This window comes from Mauremys reevesii, unplaced genomic scaffold (genome assembly GCF_016161935.1).
Source record: "Mauremys reevesii isolate NIE-2019 unplaced genomic scaffold, ASM1616193v1 Contig6, whole genome shotgun sequence".
NCBI classification, from domain to species: domain Eukaryota; kingdom Metazoa; phylum Chordata; order Testudines; family Geoemydidae; genus Mauremys; species Mauremys reevesii.
Window position 1 is genome coordinate 977174 of NW_024100873.1, and position 20884 is coordinate 998057.

The 20884-nt window shown below is 48.0% G+C and overlaps 2 protein-coding genes and 1 long non-coding RNA gene across 5 annotated transcripts in view; 2 read left to right on the forward strand and 1 right to left on the reverse strand.

Annotated features, from left to right (window-relative positions):
- Positions 1-20884, forward strand: part of LOC120394448 (C-type lectin domain family 2 member B-like) — a 1239960-nt gene that overhangs the window by 792079 nt on the left and 426997 nt on the right. The window lies entirely within an intron of this gene.
- Positions 4171-6006, forward strand: LOC120394474. The gene is made up of 2 exons (XR_005592300.1): positions 4171-4282; positions 5102-6006. It is a non-coding gene; the product is annotated as an uncharacterized LOC120394474 (long non-coding RNA).
- On the reverse strand, positions 8426-10740 carry LOC120394463 (killer cell lectin-like receptor subfamily B member 1C). The gene is made up of 3 exons (XM_039518701.1): positions 10615-10740; positions 9051-9205; positions 8426-8614 (listed from the first exon to the last, which is right to left on the reverse strand). Exons 1-3 carry the CDS (start codon positions 10661-10663, stop codon positions 8501-8503), a joined length of 318 nt encoding a protein of 105 aa, XP_039374635.1. The 5' UTR covers positions 10664-10740; the 3' UTR covers positions 8426-8500.

Below are 20884 nucleotides of genomic sequence, written 5' to 3' on the forward strand. Positions count from 1 at the left end.
GGTGACTTACTTTGTTCTGTCTGTCACTACTTAGAACCACTTAAATCCTACTTTCTATATTCAATAAAATCACTTTTTACTTATTAATGAACTCAGAGTGTGTATTAATATCTGGGGGAGCAAACAATTGTGCATCTCTCTCTATCAGTATTATAGATGGCGAACAATTTATGAGTTTACCCTGTATAAGCTTTATACAGGGTAAAACGGATTTATTTGGGTTCAGACCTCATTAGGAGTTGGGCATCTGAGTGTTAAAGACAGGAACACTTCTGTGAGCTGCTTTCAGGTAAACCTGCAGCTTTGGGGCAGGTAATTCAGACCCTGGGTCTGTGTTGGAGCAGACGGGAGTGTCTGGCTCAGCAAGACAGGGTGCTGGGGTCCTGAGCTGGCAGGGAAAGCAGGGGTAGAAGTAGTCTTGGCACACTGAGTGGTAGCTCCCAGGGGGTTTCTGTGATCTAACCCGTCACACCCACCCCTGAGTCTCTTTGCCAATATTTGTGGGTCTAAACTAATATTTTCATTGCTGTTGCTGCATGAAAAGACTTATACAAAAAGGCAAAACTACGAAACTGATGATGCACAAAAGAGTGGGAGTTTCAAAGATGCACACTCATCAAGATGAAAAACTAAAAAGAAATATTTGTTATTCCCCTCTCTGATATAGTCATTTTGGGAGTTACTTGTAACAATAGTAGGTACAAAATTTTCAGAGAGAAGGGTGATTATTTTAAGTTTGAGGGCGTCTCACTAACCACTGACCGTTTGTCACTGAATGCAAGCCACCCGTTCAAAGATCAGCTGTTTTAAATTGGGGCACAAAGGGCACAAGAATGTGTTAGACTATAACCCTCTGCAATGTCATGTCAAAGAATTTGAATCAAACTCCTTCCTGTCCCCCCCCACCCCTCCAAAATATAAAAAGCTAAAATATCCGTGGTGGTGGTGGTGATGGGCAACCCCATTGCTGCTCTTACACAGCACTGAAATAGATACACTGCAGTGAGAGGAAAATTGAGTTGAAACTGTTCACAGAGCCAGTGGTTACACCAAGCCACACCATTTTTGAGATTCTGGTGCCACCCTGTGGCCACTTTCTGCCCCTGATTTAGAGTGGCCTCTTTTCAGTTTAGCTCATGGTGCTTGGGTAGCGGTACAGGAGAATCTCAGAGTTACGAACTGGCTGGTCAATCACAGACTTCATTTGGAACTGCAAGTACGCAGTCAGGCAGCAGCAGAGACACTCACCCCCCCAAAATAACCCCACCCCAAAACAAATACAGAACAGTGCTGTGTTAAAGGTAAACTTCTAACAAACTAAAGGGAAAGCAGCATTGTTCTTCTGTACAGTAAAGTTTCAAAGCTGTATTAAGTCAATGTTCAGTTGTAAACCTTGGCAAGAATAACCATAACGGTTTGTTCAGTGGTAGGAACATTTCTGAGATACGAAAAACCTCCATTCCCAAGATGTTTGCAACTCTGAGGTTCTGCTATATAGGTCAAGCTGAAAAAAGCCACTTTTAAAAGGGAACAAGTGTCTCCAGGTGAGGGTTATACCTATATAGTTACACTGGTTTAAACTCACCTTAGCTTCCAAAAAACTTTCCTATGTAGACAAGGCCTCAGATTTCATTCACCTGCTCCACCGGACCAACTAATTGTAAAATCAACTGTGGCTCCATCACTAGTGCAGCAGTCAGATTCTATGGGGAAAACGCCCCCCACCCAGTTCAGTGTGGTCAGTGTTTGTCCCTAGAGGGGAATCTCAGCCCACCTCCATCTCAGTGCATTTCCTGGAAGAGTAAAGCAAAGAGCAAAACCAGCAGACCTGCTGTCCCTGCTGATTATTCTAAAACTGAACTTCTATCAAGTTTCAATCTTCTCCGTCTGCAGGCAGGTTGGTAACTGTCCCCTTGCAGCTACCTTAATGCTGCCTCTGGGTCTAGCTCTGTCTCTGCTGAACACTAGTTGTAGGCTGCCTCTTGGCTGCATCCTCACTGTGTTCAGTCACTGAAATCAGAGGCACGTAAACCTCTCAGTGGCTTGATTTCTAATGTCCTGATTCTTCCCTGGTTCTCTCTAGGCAACTAGCAGAGACTTAAGGAGCCTCTGAAGCCGGGACCTGAGTGAATTAGTCCCCTCCATTCCCACCAGATATCGATGTGGGCTTGGGAGGGAAACAGTCTCAGACCTGTATTGCTTTCTTACTTTCAGTACGTAGTGCTAACTCACCTGTGGCCAGGGATGAAAGTAACTTACAGGACTTACCGGTACTGCCGGAGTCCTGACGGAGGCGTGGCCTCATCTGGAAGGGGCGTGGCCTCTCAAGATTTAAAGGCCCTGGGGCACCGGCTGTGGCTCAGAGCCCCAGGGCCTTTAAATCAACACAGGGCTCCCAGCTGCAGAGGTGGCTGGGAGCCCCCGGGGCTCATGGACAAATTAAAGGGCCCGGGGCTCTGGCCATCGCAGAGCTCTGAGCCCTTTAAATCCAGCCCCAGCCTGGCCGCCGGAGCCGCGGCCGGGATTTAAAGGGACCTGGGCTCCCTGCAGCAGCGGGGAGCCCAGAGCCCTTTAAATCCCCACCACGGAAGCTGGCGCGGTCTGGCACGGTGTACTGGCTCTTGCTGGTACACCGTACCGGCTTTCACCTCTGCCAGTGGCTGATCCCGGACCACTTGCTGCCCGCTGCTGCTCAGATGGCTGGGTCGGATACCAAGAGAAATGTTACTATTTCTCAGAGGCTGAAGGGAACTGGACCTACAGCCGGAGCAGCTGCTCCTCCCTCAGTGCCTCCTTGGCTGTGATTGACAGTGAGCTGGAAATGGTCAGGGAGACACAGATGCTTTATAGAAGCAATAGATTGGCCTTGACAGGACAGACAGGCTCAGCTTCTCCTGTGCGGAGAGGAGCCCTGCTCTGTCACGGGCTGTGTCTACACTACAAGCTGGGGAAGTGATTCCCCTCCTCACGGACACTCTTGTGCTAGTATAACCCAGCCTGGTGGCTGCGGCGCTCTTTCCCCCACTCTGGTGGCACGTAGCCCAGATTGAGGAGTCTGCTGCAGCCTTAGCCAAGAGCCATGTGGCTTTTAGCTCAGGCAACAGCAGGGCCGCCCAGAGAGGGGGGCAAGTGAGGCAATTTGCCCCAGGCCCTGGGCCCAGCAGGGGCCCCCACGAGAGTTTTTCGGGGCCCCTGAAACAGCGTCCTTCACTCGCTCCGGGGGCCCTGGAAAACTCTTGTGGGGCCCGGGTCCAGGCTCCTGGAGCTTCTTCGCTCCCAGTCTTCGCTGGCGGGGGGTCCTTCCTCTCCGGGACAGAAGGACCCCCCGCCGCCGAATTACCGCCAAAACGGGACCAGCCACTGGAGTGCAGCCGGGTCTTCGGCGGTAATTCGGCGGCGGGGGAGGGTCCTTCCGTTCCGGGACCCGCCGCCGAAGTGCCCCGAAGACCCGCGGTGGGGGCTGCATTTCGGCGGCGGGTCCCGCTTCGGCGGTAATTCGGCAGCGGGGGGGTCCCCGCCATGGGTCTTTGGGGCACTTCGGCGGCAGGTCCCGGAGCGGCGGGTCCCGGAGCCGACTTACCGCCGAAGTGGGGGCCCCCCGCCGCCCAAGACCCCGGGCCCCCGGAATCCTCTGGGTGGCCCTGGGCAATAGAGGCTCGTACACTAAGCGTCAGAGGTCCCAGATTCAGTCCCGCCTGCTGACGGCACCATGAGTGGAAATAGCAGTGTAGATGGGGCAGCACAGGCAGCGGAAGCATGGCTTAGCCATGCCAAGTACCTGCCCTCTGGTTTCAGGTGGTGCCTTGTTGAATCCGTTGTGAAATCATGTATATCGGTTTAGTATTAGTCCGCAAGAGTATCCACGTGGGGGCTGTCACCTAAGTCTTGCTTAGGCCTCTGGGAAAACGGGGCAGAGCGAACTGGAAGATGAGAGAGAGGGGAAACTGTGTGGATGGGGACCATCTGAATTCCATCCCACGCAAACGTGAGGGGAAGATTTCCCCTTCCCTCTGCCCCGGCCCCTGTCCGAAATCTCCCTCTCACATACGTACGCACACAACAAAAGCTTCGACTCCCTTGTTGCGCAGAGTGCGCTGAGGCAGATGAGATTCATCACCTATGAATCAGGACTCTAATATGTGCTGTTCCTGCTGTATGTGCCTCTATTCAAGGCTTTTATGCTGCACTATAAAGGCAAACCTGAGCACTGGATTGGCCTCCGGAGGGAGCAGGATCTGGGCCAGCCCTGGAAATGGGCCAACGGCAGTGAATTCTACCGCTGGTGAGTTTCCCTCGCTGTATAATTGAAAAAGAAACCTGGGAAGCAGCGTCCTAATTCGGGGCTCGTCGGGTGCTTTGGATACTCGGGTACTAGAGACAAATCTTGGCTCGTGAATAATCCAGCCTGTGCTGTCAGGTCTTGGCGTTTGTCACAGGCTCTTTCAGCTCCTTAGAAGGCCTCCCCCTTGGGTGACTTGCACCCGGCTGTTTCCCACTTTGTATCAGCGCTGCTCACAGCTGGGTGGGAGGGTGAGCAGCAACCGGGGTGAGGGAGGAAACCAGCTCCCAGAAGAGAGGATTAAATGGGAACGGGATGATTTTCTTCTTTCATCCCCACCCCTCTTCTCCTTCTGCTGTCCTGATGCTCCACACTGGTTACTTTCTGTGGCCCTCTTGGTATTCCCACCTGCCAGGGATGGACGTCTCCCAGTGGTTGTTCTTTATTATTTGTGTTATTGTAGCATCTAAAGATTCCAAATGAGGCTTGGAACCTTATTATTATTGGAGCTTTACACGCACAATTTCATAGTTATAGGTTAACGGAGCTTTTTTTTTAAGAGCTGAATTTTCAAAGCTCACTAACACCCATAAGGGACAGTCTGTGCCTTGTCCTTTTTTGTATTTTTCATTGGCGATTTGTTCCATCAGTTGCAGGAAGGAACTTGATCTGCAAACAAAATTGGTTTTGGTACAGGAAAGAGAAATCTGGAGAGCCTGTACACAGCTATTCCCTGCATAGCTTGGAGAGCCTGAATTTGTGATACGTCTCCCTCTCTGGCTATACAGATGGATATTAAGTCTTATTTCTTTTGAGTTACAGATTTGCAGTGAGGATGGCAGAGGACTGTGCTTAATCAGACTGAGGCAGCCATGTGATTTGTAAAGTGCTACACAGACAAAAAATGGATCTGGGGAAAACCAGCTGAAGACATGAAAAGAAAGGAACATGCAAAGCTCAGGAGAATGGCAGAAGCCAGAGAAGACTCCTAGATTTCAAGGCCAGATCATCTCATCTGACCTCCTGCATAAGGCCAAAGTAACACCCACTGATTCCTGCATCAATCTCAATAAGCCGCATCTGCTTAGATCACATGCTGTGCAGCCCTCCGGAGAATGGTTTGGGTGGAAGAATGTTCAAAATGGCGCCTTTCTGAGAGGTGGCCAAATGGAACGAAGGTTTCCAGCAGTGACATTGGGGCTTTACACCTTTTAGTTTTCACACTGTTCCTGAGAGCCAAGAGTGTCTGCTCGCACACAATCAGGGGCGGCCCTATGTTTTCTGCTGCCCCATGCATGACAGTCAGGCAGCCTTCGGCAGGTCATGCGGATTCGGCAGTGTTTCTGCGGGTGATCTGCCGGTCTTGTACCTTCGGCATACCTGCCACCGAATTACCACCAAAGCCACAGGACTGGCAGGCCTCCCGCAGGCATGCTGCCGAAGACTGCCTGTCTGCTGCTCTCACAGCAACCGGCAGGCCACCCCCCGCGGCTTGCCGCCCCAGGCACGGGCTTGCTGCGCTGGTGCCTGGAGCCGCCCCTGCACGCGATGCCCAGGAGGCAGCCAGCTCCTCATGAAATCAGACCCAGCTCCTGAGGAACAGTGACTGGATCTTCCTTGGAAAAGGGGTTTGTCGGAGGCTTTAGAATTCTTTAATTAGCAAATGTGTTTTTCTTTTAGAAAATAAACAAGGACACTTGCTATTTCAGTTACGCAAGTGCAGCTCACTGGTGTGACTGCTTATTTCAGCGCAACTTTCTCACAAATCCATTTAGCTATGGCCGTGCAGGTTTCTGAAATAGTGTGGTTCCCTTTGATCATCCCACAGCTCTCCCTGTCAGCAGCGCCTGTGAGCTGGAACCTGGGGAACAAAGAGCAGGAGTCACTGGGTGTTTAGCTTTACTGAGCAAGATCTTTAGCAGCTATCCCTCGTTCGGAGAGGTGGCCTGTCTCCATACTAGCTTCCTTCATCCCTACTTTTCTACAGAGCCCTAGTTAGTAACGTGCCTCCCAGAGTGGGGAAGGAGCTGGGGAGGCTCAGTTCAGTGCTGGAAAACACTTGTCCACTTGCAAAATCCACTGAGATGACTAACCAACATTGCTGGTGTAACTAAGTCATGATCTGAGGCTACACGCAGCTAGTCTTCAAGAACACGCACCCACCAGATACTTGTGTATTTTTAAGACAAGATAAAAATCTCAACAGAGTGCGTCAGTAGGTGGCGCCTCGACCCAGTGTCTAACCCTGTTCCTATTCCGTTCCCCTCTTTTTACCTCTGGGTGTCTGACTGAATAACGAACAGGGAGCAATACAGCACTAACGCTATCCGACTTAGTGCAAGAATCTATGTTAATGCAACATGGGGCTTGAGAATTTACCCACCAAAATAAGAGAAAAATTCAGAGTAGCTTTAACTGCCCACTTGCATGAGTCCATTGGAATTACATTGCCTTGCATCCGACGAAGTGGGTATTCACCCACAAAAGCTCATGCTCCAAAATGTCTGTTAGTCTATAAGGTGCCGCAAGACTCTTTGCTGCTTTTACAGATCCAGACTAACACGGCTACCCCTCTGATACATTGGAACTGGGTTGTTCATTACACTAGCCGGGTGCACATATGGTAACAAAACATTAACAAGGAAGTCTATTTCCTCAGGATCCACAACTCATCTCATAATAAAAATGCTGCATGTAAAATTATAGGAGAAAAGTGCCAGTCTTTTATTGTTTGACAGGTGATCGATTATGCACTATTGATCAGTTATGTGATATTTCCTAAGAGAATATCCTCAGTTCTACACACTAGGGGGCAGAGTTAATATTGTGCAGGGTGTTCAAAAGGAAAAAGAGTAGAAAATAGCTATTTTCTCCTTATGAATTAGGGTGCAATTCTCATACTTACACTGACTAGTGGAAGTACCTATGGGAGGAGCAAAGATATGAACAATGCTGAGATTATTACAGCCTTCCAAATCTCATATGAAATCTGAGTCCTGGGGGAAGGTGATCTTTCCAGGGACACAGTCCATGACTTTCACCTCCTAGGAGTTGAAACAGCTACACAACTTTTTACAGTCAGTACTGGCAACATTAGACAATAGTTATCATTCCCCCAAATATACATTAATACATTTGATCCTGTCCATCCCGGTGGAGAGTGTAGTGCATATAAGTGCATGGCTACGCTAGGCTAGGTCAGTGAATGGAACTTCTTTTAAGACACCTCTATGGTCTGGCTTACATGCTAAAAAGTCTCATGATTGTGACAATCTCACATCAAATGAGTGTAACCAACACAGGGATGCCTGCCTGAGTCCGCAGAGAGCCTAAGCCAACCACTCTGGGAGGGGGCAACTGCTCCATGTGTCTCAATAGGAGAAAAACTCCCAGCCCCGTTGCTCTGGGGACCCTCAGAGCTATTGTCACAGGCTCTCTGCAGACTCAGGCAGATGTTGCTGTGTCTGTTACAGGTGGGTCACAATTTCAAGCTTTTTCTTCGTGACCATGAGGGCTAGAAACTTTTTTTAAGAATGAAAGCTGAGAGTCTGACCTCATCACATGACCGCGGCCATCAGAGTCTATGGCACGTGCCTATTGTGATTATACTGGCCCTGCCCGTGGGTGTGTTAAAACCCACTGCTGGGGAGCCAAGCCGAGGAGCCCAGCAGCGCCCGGGGGGTCCTATTTTGTACAATTGTGCCATGTGCACTGAGTGGTGTCTGGAGTGGGTGGGGCTTAGTTGGTGGGTGGGTCTTGGGAAAATACCGCCACTTTCCCTGCCCCCATTGCAGCCTTGGTGAAGGTAAAATGTGCTGCTCAGCAGCAGCGGGGGCCCTGACCCTGCATTAACGAGCGCATTGCTGGACAAGGGCCACCTTACTCAGGCAGAATAGCACAGCTGAGAGCTAACATAGGCGTGAACAGCTAAGTGCCTCTTCAGCAAGACAAGGATTGTGCTTAAACTAGTGTCTTCCCAGACATGCCCATTCTCCAAACAGACCCTGACCTGATCCCCTTTATTCTGTGGTCTTGCAAGCACATGGGGGCTTGAGACTGACCAGATCTCCATGGGGAGGACTCTGCCTGGTGCTTAACTTTACTTGTGCTCACAGACAGCCCCTGCTCCCGCTAGCACTAGAGAGCACTAACCTCGTGTTCCCACGTGTGCACCATGCAAAACACACTCAGTTTCAAAGCCAAAATAGGAACCATGAACACTCACAGTGTTTCATCGAATGTGGAGCCGTCCACCCAGGTCCATTTCCTCTCTGGGGATGTAACACGGAGTCCAAGCCAGACCAGGTTCAGTTGTGGAATACTCAGTACATACGCCTGTAAATGACAGGACGGAGGAGCTGTAATTCTCTGGCTTCTTTGCTCTCTCGGCAAATGAAGGAAGAGAACCTGCTACATAGCTCTGCAATAGATATAAACCCAATTTCTGGTGTTTCTCTTTCCCAGTCTCACCCCCTTCTTCCATTCCACATATCAATGATATTTTAATGTGCTCTGGAATAGATTTTTCTTAAGCCAAATGTCATACAGCTGGGGCATTGTTGTTTTGCTGCAAGCCCATTGTATTACATTACATCTAGCGACACTCATCTCTCAAGTATCAGGGGATAGCCATGTTAGTCGGTAGCCACAGAAACAACAAGGAGCCCGGTGGCACCTTAAAGACTCACAGATTTATTTGGGCATAAGCTTTCGTGGGTAAAAAACCCACTTCCTCTCAAGGGGCGGGTTAAGCCATTTTTATTTACTGTACCATCTCCTCCTTTTCTTGGATCACCAGCATCTGAGAGCTCTTCGCTGAGCAGTCCTCACGACTCTCATTCCACGTTTTACTTTCTTTAGAGACCCAATAGCACTTGTTCTTGTGCGGCAGCCAGTCAGAAGGGCACAGTTTGCACCCACAGCCCTCTAGAAACAGACATGGAAAAGGCAGCATTAAATAGGCTGCACCCTCAGTTAGGAACCAGGGCATTTAACAGAGTGGCCTGTTATGTCCTTATATTCCAGCTCCCAGATTCCCATGGAAAACATAAGCACGGTAAAGGTGGTTTTACCCACCAATGGTAGGAAAACAACATTCAATTCATCAGTTTCTTCTGTACAATTTACATAATACTATTCAAGTCTCTGAAGATATGTTGCAAAATCTTCCTCTTTTTCATTAAATTGGAAATTGTTCTTATTGCCGAATGAACCTATTTTATCTTTACTCACTCGCCTTTATTTTTTTATAATCCCATCCTCATTGCCAGTTTCTCTATTGTTCTCAGCAGACACACAGAGGAGATAGATAAAAAAAATTTGATTTCTTAGAATTCAAAACACACCAGCACCCAGAAATAGAGACACACAAAGCAGGCTGCTCCCCGAGGCAGTTCACCCCACCTTGCTTTCAGCTGGCTGGCTGCAAAGTGTCTGTTTGCTATGCTCTCACCAAGGGCGGCTCTAGGTATTTCGCAGCCCCAAGCTTGGCAGGCAGGCTGCCTTCGGCGGCTTGCCTGCGGGAGGTCTGCTGGTAACGCGGATTCGGCGGCAGCCTGTGGGAGGTCCTCCAGTCCCGCGGCTTCGGGGTCCCTGCCGCCGAATTGCCGCCAAAGCCGCAGGACCGGTGGACCTCCTGCAGGCATGCCGCCAAAGGCAGCCTGCCTGCCGCCCTCACGGCGACCGGCAGGCTGCTCCCCGCGGCTTGCCGCCCCAGGCACGCGCTTGGGGTGCTGGTGCCTGGAGTCGCCCCTGGCTCTCACTCCGCTACACAGCCCCTAGCCTACAAACCCCCTACTCTCAAAGTGAGAGCTAACAATTTCAACAATCCTCAATGCACACTGCCAATGGCCTATCCTGCAGCTAGTTCAGCATGCCTGCATTTTTATTATAATATTAACATGTCTTCTTCTGCCTGTGGACTTTAAGATTTACCCTGGCTGTACACTAGGTGTGTCAGCTCCACATCATCACAGTCGTGAACAGTTTTATCTAATAATAACTAGCTGCTCTACAGAGCTTTTCATCAGTAGATCTCAAAGTGCTTCTCCATCTTTAATGTATTTCTCCTCACACCACCACTCTAAGGCAGGGCAGTGCTATTGTCCCCATGTTACAGACAGGGAACTGAGGCAAAGCGAGGCAAAGTGATCCATCCAAGGTTACACAGGAAGTTCATGGAGCAGGGGACTGAACCAGATCCCCTGGGGCTAGTGCCCAAACCACTGGACCATCCTTCCTCTCTAGTGGCTGGGAACGGGACAAATGGCAGAAACATCAGAGCCTGTCACTGCAATTGCCTTTTCCCCTCCCAGTTACAAAGGAGCGGATGGTACCTGTTGAGCTGTTCTGTGGCCGTGCTTCACATGGACTGCTAGAGCTCATCAGGTCTCGGCTGGGTTCCTCACTATTCACATTTCGTCCAGGAGCTCTGTGGTTCTCAGCAGCAGTTGGGGCCACTCTGCTCTGGAGACCTTGAAAACAGCAACCATGTTACTCAAGTTGGGTAACTACCTGACAGTCCCCACAAGTGCAATATAACATTGAATCACATGGAGCAAAATGGAGGATGGGAGAAAGGAAGAGACAGAGAGAATCCTGCTTCCTACAGACCCTGCCTCCCACAGAAATCTAATGTGCTGCCTGTAGTGCCGCCCCTGAGTTCTCTCAGCCCTTTCTAGGTGGCCCAGGTGTTCATCGGGCTGTCACCTGACCCCCTTATTCCCACCCCCTCAGGCTAGCAGGCAGCTTATCTGGGACAGGCAGGGCTGACCCCATTTCCTCATGAAGGGGCCAGTCACTCTAGCACAATGAGCATCAGAGAGAGGAAATGTCTTTTATCTGAACTATTTAAAACATGTTCGGTTTTGGTTAATTTCTTTATTTAATTCAATGCTTGAAAAAACACTTAGGAGAAATGTTCTCTTTGTTACAAACTTAACACCTCCCTCTTTATTTCTCTGGTCCTGTAAGCAGACCGCTGCGAAATAATCAGAGAAGGCTTGTTATACTTGACATGAAAGTAAACAGCTTTAAACATGACACATTACAAAGACAAGGTGGGCGAGGTAATATCTTTTATTGAACCAGCTTCTGTTGGGGAGAGACACACAGAGGTCTGAGCGACACAGAGCTCTTCTCCAGTTCTTGTCTTGTAAATAGCAGAGGCAGACAGCTGTGTTGTCATGATGAGGGATGGTGCTGTATAGGGAAGTGACACTCATGGCGGCGAGGCTGGTGTTCTGGAGGTTGTTAACGTTGCAGAGTTTGTGAAGGAAGCTGGTTGTGTCCTGGAGGAAACTGGCCCTTTGTGTGGTGAGTGGTTTGAGGATGGTTTCAATCAGTCCCAATAGTCCTTCATTAAGAGAGCTGTGGCCAGATATGATGGGTCTGCCTGGGCTCCCGTATCTGTGTATCTGGGAAGCATGTAGACCGGAAGAAGAGCTCTGTGTGACTCGAAAGCTTGTCTCTCTCACCAGCAGAGCCTGGCCCAATAAAAGATATCGCCTCACCCACCTTGTCTCGCCAGTATCGTGGGACTGACACAGCTACAACACTGCACACACAAAGAGGCACCTCCTCTTCACAGATCACCTTTAACACTTTCCCTGCTGGGTTTGTCCATTTTCTAATGGAAAAAAGTGACATTTAAACATAATCTTGCAATTTACAAGTCAACATGGTTCCACTTTGTTTACTTCCCACCAGTTTTCTTAATGGTTGCATAGGTATACCTCTGCCCCAATATAACGTGACCCTATATTACACAAATGAGGCTATAACGCGGTAAAGCAGTGCTCGGGGGGGGGGGGCACGCTCTGGCAGATCAAAGCAAGTTCGATATAACGCAGTTTCACCTATAATGCGATAAGATTTTTTGGCTCTCAAGGACAGTGTTCTATCGGGGTAGAGGTGTACTAGGAGCCCAGCTAGATGAAAAGGCTTTTTAGCTTTCTCTGCTGTCGGGCTAGACACACTAGGGGGTATCATTATCAAAAGCCTTCACTGACTTTCTGTGGACGTTCAGTGAAGACTTGCATGGCACATGGACCTTGTGCTGGTTGCTACCCAGGGGCGGATTCCACTCTAGCAGAGCAGCAATATTGTAAGGTCACAAACATATTCTGGAGAAAACTACTCAGCAAAGTCCCTTTAATATCAAAGCCACCATAACTGGGTGATGTGAGTTAGCTAGACGAGATGGTGAGTGCATCTTCTTAGAGGGACATTTCACGATGGGTAAAAGGACCACAGCAGTTCAAAGGGGCCCTGAAAGCCCTTCATCTGACCATGGGAGAATTCCCTAGGTGCAGTCACCGCAGAAGACAACTGTGAGCTGTCTTCTAAGGACCCTCTTGCAAGCGCTGACATGGAGGAGACATGCTGAGGAGCAAGGCTGGAGCAGGAGGGACATGTCCTGGGTGGGACCAATGTGGGGCTACGAGGCAGTGCTGCTTCCCATCGACAGGCGGCCATAACACAGCTAGGCCCCGGGCTCTCTGAATGGCACTGGAGCAGTCCAGAATCCTGGGCCGAGTTCTGTGCAGCACCTCTAAGAATTTCATAGTTAATGCACAGAGTTAAAAGGAAACAGATCTGTTTGCATTGCTTACCCGCGAGAATCAGAATGACCACACCCAGCTTGAGGGCCACACTTCCTGCCAAGAGCATCCCCAAAATGATTTTATACCAACGGAGATTCAGAGGAGAATCTGTAACATTCAATAGCACATGAAATATCAGCTGTGGCTCTTGTGAGCTCTAAATGGAGACACAGGGTAATTTACAGAGCAGGCTGATTCCCCCCCCCCCAAACAAAACCATCTTTAAAATAAATGAATAACATGCCCTTTTTCCCCAAAAAATCCAAAAAAGGTTTTTTTAAACTTTGTGTTTCAAACATTTTTTTACTTAAACTGTAAACGCAAAACCATTAGTCTGGTTTTTCTCCTTTCCCTTTTTCATTTTCTTTTTTGGTCTTTGCCCTTCATGCTGTGTTGGTGCTGTCCTCAGTCACTGTGTCATTGTCCTCAGTCATCACCATCTTCAGTTGTTGTCTTGCCTCTTTTCTCTTCTGTGTTCTAGCCTCATTCCTCTCTAGCTCCCTCCCCCTCCCAACCCCCATCATCTACGCCAGGTCCTTTCTTCCCAGTTTACATTCGGTCGTTTTCTTTGGGTTTGGCTGAGTTTCCACAAATGCTCATTTTGATTTGTTGGGGTTCCTAGTGCTGGATCTCTCCCGAACTCGTGCCCCAGCCCTCACGGGCCCCCAGTGGCTTAGACACGTTCCCCCAGAGTCCACCTGGCAGCAGAAGCTGTGCTTTCTAGTGTGAGTCCTCCAGGGACTATGTGCCAGGAAAACAAGGAACCCAGGCTTAGCAAACCACAGATGCTTTTACTCTTGAAAGCATTAGACAGTCACAACAAAATCCTGAACTCAACCCCGTAGCCTGATCTAGCTCCTCCTGTGACCCCTGGATTTGGTCAGCAGCCTTAGGCTAGGCAGCCCTTCCTGTCTTCTCTCTCCTTAGCCCAGTCTTCTGGCATGGGTGGTGCGGTCTGGTTCCTTGCTCCGGCCACTCTCCCTCCCTCCCTTTGGCTTCTGTGTAGAGAGTCTTTCAAAGTCAGTGGCCCTCTTGGCAGGAAACCCAGTGTTCCAATATGGGTAGGGAAGAAGCATTCAGCGCTGGTGGCCTTTGATGGGTCTCTCACTGGTGTCCCACACCCAGCAAGAGCAGGACAGGGTCTAGAAAAGACTGACCTGAGTATTTCAACACAGGATGCAAACTGGCATCTAGCACCCAAAGTGGAAGAGACCAAACAAAAATGGACTTCACCAAACAAAATAATGTTCACAATTCAATACAGACATACTCCCCTCCGTCACAAATGCCATTTTTGAAAATCATTTATTTCAAAGCTACAATATATAGCCTCCCCACCCCCCCCACCCCCAAAGTTCCAAGGATTGTTTTCAACAATCAGTCTGTTTAGAAAACAAAGTGCAACATGATGATTTTTAAATGCTTCCTGGGGGCTTTCCCCCAAACCATCTCTGCTAATTTACTGATATTACGTTTCTGGATGTTTTCTAGGGCCTTCACCCTGCAAATTCTTTTGCCTGGCACTTGCCAGAGCAGCTCTAGACCTGCCATGTGCTGACTCTCAGCCTAGACACTCCCTGGTCTATGCAGAGCTCTCAGTTTACTGCCATCTGCACTAATCTGATCATCACCAGAAATATACAATGGTACCTCATTCATTCTACACATTTTCATCTGTCTCTTTGCTGAAAGACAAGGCCTTATTATTAATATTTATAGACTAGTTAGTTATGGGGTATTATTTATATTTATAGGATAGTTAAGCTCCGGAGAAGGTTATCTAGAGAGGTTGTGGAATCCCCATCATTGGAGTTTTCAAGAACAAGTTAGACAAACACTTGTCAGGGATGGTCTAGTTATACTTTTTCCTGGCTCAGTGCAGGGGGATAGACTAGATCAGTGGTTCTCAACCTTTCCAGACTACTGTCCCCCTTTCAGGAGTCTGATTTGTCTTGTGTACCCCAAGTTTCACCTCACTTAAAAATAACTTGTTTATAAAAACAGACCAAAAAATACAAACGTGTCACAGTTCAATATTACTGAAAAATGGCTGACTCTCTCATTTTTAGCTTTTAATTATAAAATGGATGAGAATATAAATATTGTACCTGCATTTCAGTGTATGGTCTATAGAGCCGTATAAACAAGTCACTGTCTGTATGAAATTTTAGTTTGTGCTGACTTCACTAGTGCTTTTTATGTAGTCTGCTGTAAAACTAGGCAAATCTCTAGATGAGTTGATGTGCCCCTGGGGGTATGCAGAGATCCTCCAGGAGGCACACGTACCCCTGGCTGAGAACCACTGGACTAGATGACCTCCTGAGGTCCCTTCCAGCCCCACATTTCTAGGATTCTATTATTACGGTAAGGCCCAAAGGCCCCAGTCAGGATTGGGACCCCACTGCGCTGAGCGCTGCACAAACAAAGCAGAGACAGTCCCGGTCCTGAAGGGCTCACAGTCCAGAGACACATACAAAGGGAACGGGAATGTCTTGCCGTTATTGGTGAGGTTGGTTATACTCGGGAAGTGTGAATTGATTAGGTCGCTGTTAAGAAGGACGGACAGCTGGACAATGACATGACCCATTTTGTGTAAATGGAAAAAATGAGTTTAAAAAGAAAAAGACAGGAAAAGACAAGGAAAAGGGGACCAGTCAGAGCCCATCCCCTGCCTAGTCAGGATCGCAGGCTGGGTTCCGTAGGCCTCACGGCAGAGGTGAGCCTTAAGGAGGGATTTGAAGGAGGATAATTCTAACATTAATACTGTAGGGGGACACTTTAAATCGATACCTTGGCTTCCCTGGGGATGTGACAGGGCTGATTGGTTCCTCTTGCGGAGGTTTAGTACCATGTAACCCTCTTCACCCTCCATTGTCCAGAGCTGCTCTCAGCTTTGATGATCCAGCCGCTATTCAGAAGAGAAATGACAAAGTGATTAACCGGATTCAGACTCAGCCTGTAGCTTCAGGCGTGTGCCTGCGATAGAAGCTTTGTCTTCTCCACAGGAGTGAGTGTGAAACCACATAAGAAGTAAAGACGCATGGTTCAACGAGCAGCAGTAGAGTTGGACCTGCATTCTGCACTCATGGTAGTGACCACATAAGCTAAACTTCTTTCCATAATCAACTCTTGTCAGCCCTCTAACATCTTCAGAAAAAAGCTGCTTTCTACCACCAATTTCTCATGCACGTTCTCTAGCCCAAGGAGAATCATACTTGTGCACCTGCAAAGGTTGAGCTTAACCACTGTAACTTGCCCACAGGGAGTCAGCAACACAGAGCTGGCAAATGAACTCAGAGCTTTGGCGGCCCAGCCCAGTGCTCTAATCACAAGACCAGCCTCCCTTGCTGAATTTTTAACTTCGTTTTTTTCTCCACATGTTGTGTCAAAGTGTAACTGACTCTAAAAGGTTCGATATGAACCACACAACTGCAAACTATCCTGGTGTGAAAGCAAGACAGAAAAAAGAGTGAGAGGCCAATATGGCTCCATCAGGAGCTCTTTAATGACTTGAAAATCAAAAAGGATCCTACACAAAATGGAAAAACATGGATGAATTGCTAAGGAGGAGTACAAAAGAACAGCACAAGCAGGTAGGAACAAAAATCAGAAAGGCTAAGGCACAAAATGAATTACACCTAGCAAGGGACATAAAAGGCAGTAAGAAAAAATTCCTTAAATACATAAGGAACAAGAGAAAGATGAAGAAAAAGGTAGGTCTTCTACTGAGCAGGAAGAAGTGCTAGTAACTGATGAAATCAAGAAGGCTGAGGTGTTCAGTGCCTATTTTACTGCAGTACCAGATACTCAACACAATTAATATTAATAATAAGGGGGGGAGGAACGCAAGCCAAAATAGGGAAAGAGCAAACTAAAGAATATTTAGACAAGTTAGATGTATTCAAGTCCCCAGGACTTGAGGAAATTCATCCCAGGGCACTTAAAGAACTAGCAGATGCAATCTCGGAACTGTTAGCAATTGTCTTTGAGAACTCATGGAGGACGGGTGAGGTACTAGACAAATGGAGATGGACATAGTACCTATCTGTAAAGAGGGAAACAAGGAAGACCCTGGGGAATTATACCAATCAGCCTAACTTCAATACCTGGAAAGATACTAAAACCAATTATTAAACAACCAATTTGTAAGCACCTAGAGGATAACAGGGTTACAAGGAATAGCATTCATCAAAAACAAATCATGCTAAACCAATCTAGTTTCCTTCTTTAACAGGGTTTCTGGCCTAGTGGATGGGGGTGAAGCTGTAGACATCTTATATCTTGATTTTAATAAGGCTTTTGGCACAATCCCACCTGACATTCTCATAAGCAAACCAGGGAAATGCAGTCTAGCTGAAATTACTATAACGTGGGAGCATAACTGGTGGAAAGACTGTCCTCAAAGAGTAGTTATTAATGGTTCCCTGTCAAACTGGGAGGGTGTATCTAATGGAGTCTTACAGGGGGGTGGTCGTGGGCACAGTATTTTTCAATATTTTTTTGCAACTATCATTCTGGGGGTGTATTAACAGGAGTGTCCTATGTAAGACATGGGAGGGCATTGTCCCGCTTTACTCAGCACTGGTGAAGCCCCAGCTGGAGTCCTGTGTCCAGTTCTGGGTGCCAGGCTTCAGGAAAGATGAAGAAAATAGGAGAGAGTCCAGAGAAAAGCAACAAAAAAGATGAAAGATTTAGAAAACCTGTCCAAGAGAAAAGGTGAAAAACAAAAAAAACCTGGGCACTTTTAATCCTGAGAAAAAGAAAACTGAGGGGGGATCTGATAACAGTCTTCAGTTAGGTGAAGGGCTGTAATATAAAGAGTACGGGGATCAATTGTTCTCCATGTCTACTGAATGTAGAACAAGAAGTAACGGGCTTCATCTGCAGGAAGGAAGATTTGTTCTTAATATCTAACCCAACTTTCTGACTTTAACCATAGTTAAGCTTTGGAACAGACTTCCAAGGGGGGTTGTGGTGTCTGCATCACTGGAGGTGTTTAAGGACAGGTTGGACAAAGTCCTCGCAGGGATGGTCTAAGTTTACTTAATCCTGCCTCAGTGCAGGGGCTGGACTAGGTGACCTCTCGAGGTCTCTCCCAGTTCTACATTTCGATGATTCTGTGATCTGTTCCGCCTTGTGTCTGCTGGTTTTTGTTCATGCAGCCCCTGATGTCTGGATTGGCCTCCCTCTCCCAGGGCTCAGAGGAGCCTCTTGAGTCACAGTCAAGTCTCTCTTCACACCCCACTTCTCTGGGCCAGGTCCCCGCTGCTGGCCTTTGCTCTACTGCTACCTGCTCTTCCTGTGTTTAATAATCTGCCCTTTCACGTTATACAGCGCCTGTTTGGCATCATCTCATCATTACCCTTCTCCCACCCCCATTCCGTAGCAGCCCTCCCTGTCTCACCATTAGGTGAGGTCTTTGGGGCACAGGCAGAGCCCAGGGAGTGGGAGGTGAGAGCAGCGAATGGCAGCACTTAGCATGGACAGGAAGCACAGACCTGAGCTAGCCCACAGCTTCAGAGGATGTTGATGGTGTGAATAACCCTCCACACACACACACACACACACACACACACACACACACACTAATATGTGATTTCTTGACCAAAGGCAATTTCCTGTGAGAGCCCGTGGGTCAGGCTCATGCTTGTGTGTTTCCAGCTGTTGCTCTGACAGTGAGCTCTCTTCTTGTTCTCGTCTGAAATTTTTACTAGTGTTGAACTGACTGCATTCATTGTGAAAATCTCTCTATTTACCTGCTGGGTTGTAGCAGCAAAAGCTGGTCAAATACAAAATGTGCTTTGCATGTACATTTGCAAATGAACGTAAGTCACTGATGCATAAACACCCGGGTGAATCTCCCCACCGCACAATACAACACAACGGTAACTCTTCCCTCTTCAGGCAACGTACCAACACTCAGAGAACACACTGTAGCACTCTAGCCTCACAGATGCTCCAGGACACCCTAAGAACAAAGCACATGAGCAGTGTAGGACAGAGTATTTTAGGAGTCATGATAGATAATCAGCTGAACATGAGCTCCCAGGGCGACACAGTGGCCAAAAGGGATAATGCGATCCCTGGATGCATAAGCAGGGGAATCTTGATTAGGAGCTGGGAGGTTATTTTACCTCTGTATTTGACACTGGTGTGACCACTGCTGGAATCCTGTGGCCAGTTCTAGTGTCCACAGTTCAAGAAGGACATTGATAACTTGGAGAGGGTTTGGAGAAGAGCCATGAGACTGATTAGAGGATTAGAAAACCTGCCTTGTAGTGATAGACTCAAGGAGCTCAATGCCTTTATCAAAGAGAAGGTTAAGGGGTGATTTGATCAAAGTCTATAAGTACCTACCTGAGGAACAGAAATTTGACAGAGGGCTCTTCAATCTAGCAGACAAAGGTCTCAAAGCTGCAAGTTGACACTAGACAAATTCAGTGTTGAAATAAGGTGCGATAGTGAGGGTAAATAACCATTGGAACAACTTACCAAAGGCAATGGTGGATTCTCCATCACTGGCAATTTTTAAACCTAGATTGGATGCTTTTGTAAAAGATCCGCTCTAGTTCAAACAGGGATTAATTCAGGGAAGTCTGTGATATGCAGGAGATTAGACTAAATGATCACAGTGGTTCCTTCTGACCTTGGAATCCGTTGAGTCAAACACCTTCTCTTTGCTATGGCAAAACTTGGATTTAGGGCAGGTTTGGGGAACAGACACTACCTACCCCAGCCTATACTCCAACCCCGCACCTATGCCACACAAACCATCCCAAACTGGCTAAGTGTTACCATCTCTTCACCCTGCCCTGAAGGTTCCTTTTGAGACATTGCCTTCACTCATCCCTCACTAAGCCCAGGACACCACTGCCATGTCTGCCACCAGGGAGCTGATAAGCCCCTGGGCAATGAAACCTCTGTGCTCTGCTGCTCGGTGCTGAAATGAGGCAACCTTGATCCTTCAAGATACACCTGCATCTCTCCTCAGATCTCTGTGTCAGCTCCGCTACCCTCCCCCATCCAATACAGCTACCCCTGACAAAGCGAACACAGCTTGCAGGGCCTGCAGACACATGTCAAATCTATGGAACACAACACAAACAGTGACACATTCTCTCGGTCCTTCCTCATGTTTCTTTACTACAACACCCAGCTTTTTGGCCCATTTCCAGTTGCTATTGCAGGCTTCAAGGAGCAAAGTTAAGGTTGAATTACAGGGGTAGCCTGTCATACCTTAACATTTCATTTCCTGGTTTCCAGAGGTTTCTCTTTGGCCACTCTCCACATCATGAGTTTTGGCAGTTAATACACAGAGTACATCTGCATGTATGATAAACACCATCAGGACTTGAACCAGGCACCGTTAGAGCCTCTACAGTTTAACAAAAGTACCAGGCTCTGTAACTGGGGCTGTAACAAACTCACATCCTCTACAGATCAGACACAGCTGGAGATAACACACACACTGTGATGGGATCCCCGAGGTGCAGCCTGGGACCATGGAACCGCTCTTCCCCCTTAACTCTCTCTAGCATGGGCTGTCTGTCACATGCCTTGCTAGTGACCCGCAGCAAACCCCTCCAGGTGCTGTTATCACTCAGCACAACCATATGTGGAACCCACACCCAGCTAGCTTGCATGAATGCTCCCAGAGCCACTCATGAATCACCCAGAGAAATCCCCCCAGCGCCCAGCACAGTACCTCAGGAATATACCATCTTGCACTGCATCAATGGAAAGTGGATATACACCAGCCTTTGCAAACCTGAGCAGATTACCACACACTTCAGGCAAACTCACTGGTAAAGATAAACAGTTAAACAAATTTACTGACTACAAAAGATAGATTTTAAGTGATAGGCACCTTCTGAATGATCTGCCATACTCAGGTTACATTTCCCAAAAGAACAAAACCCCATTGACACAGAGGCAGATTTTAGCAACATGGATACAGACATTTTTCAGATTTCTGCCCTGGGTCTAATTCAACCTGACACTG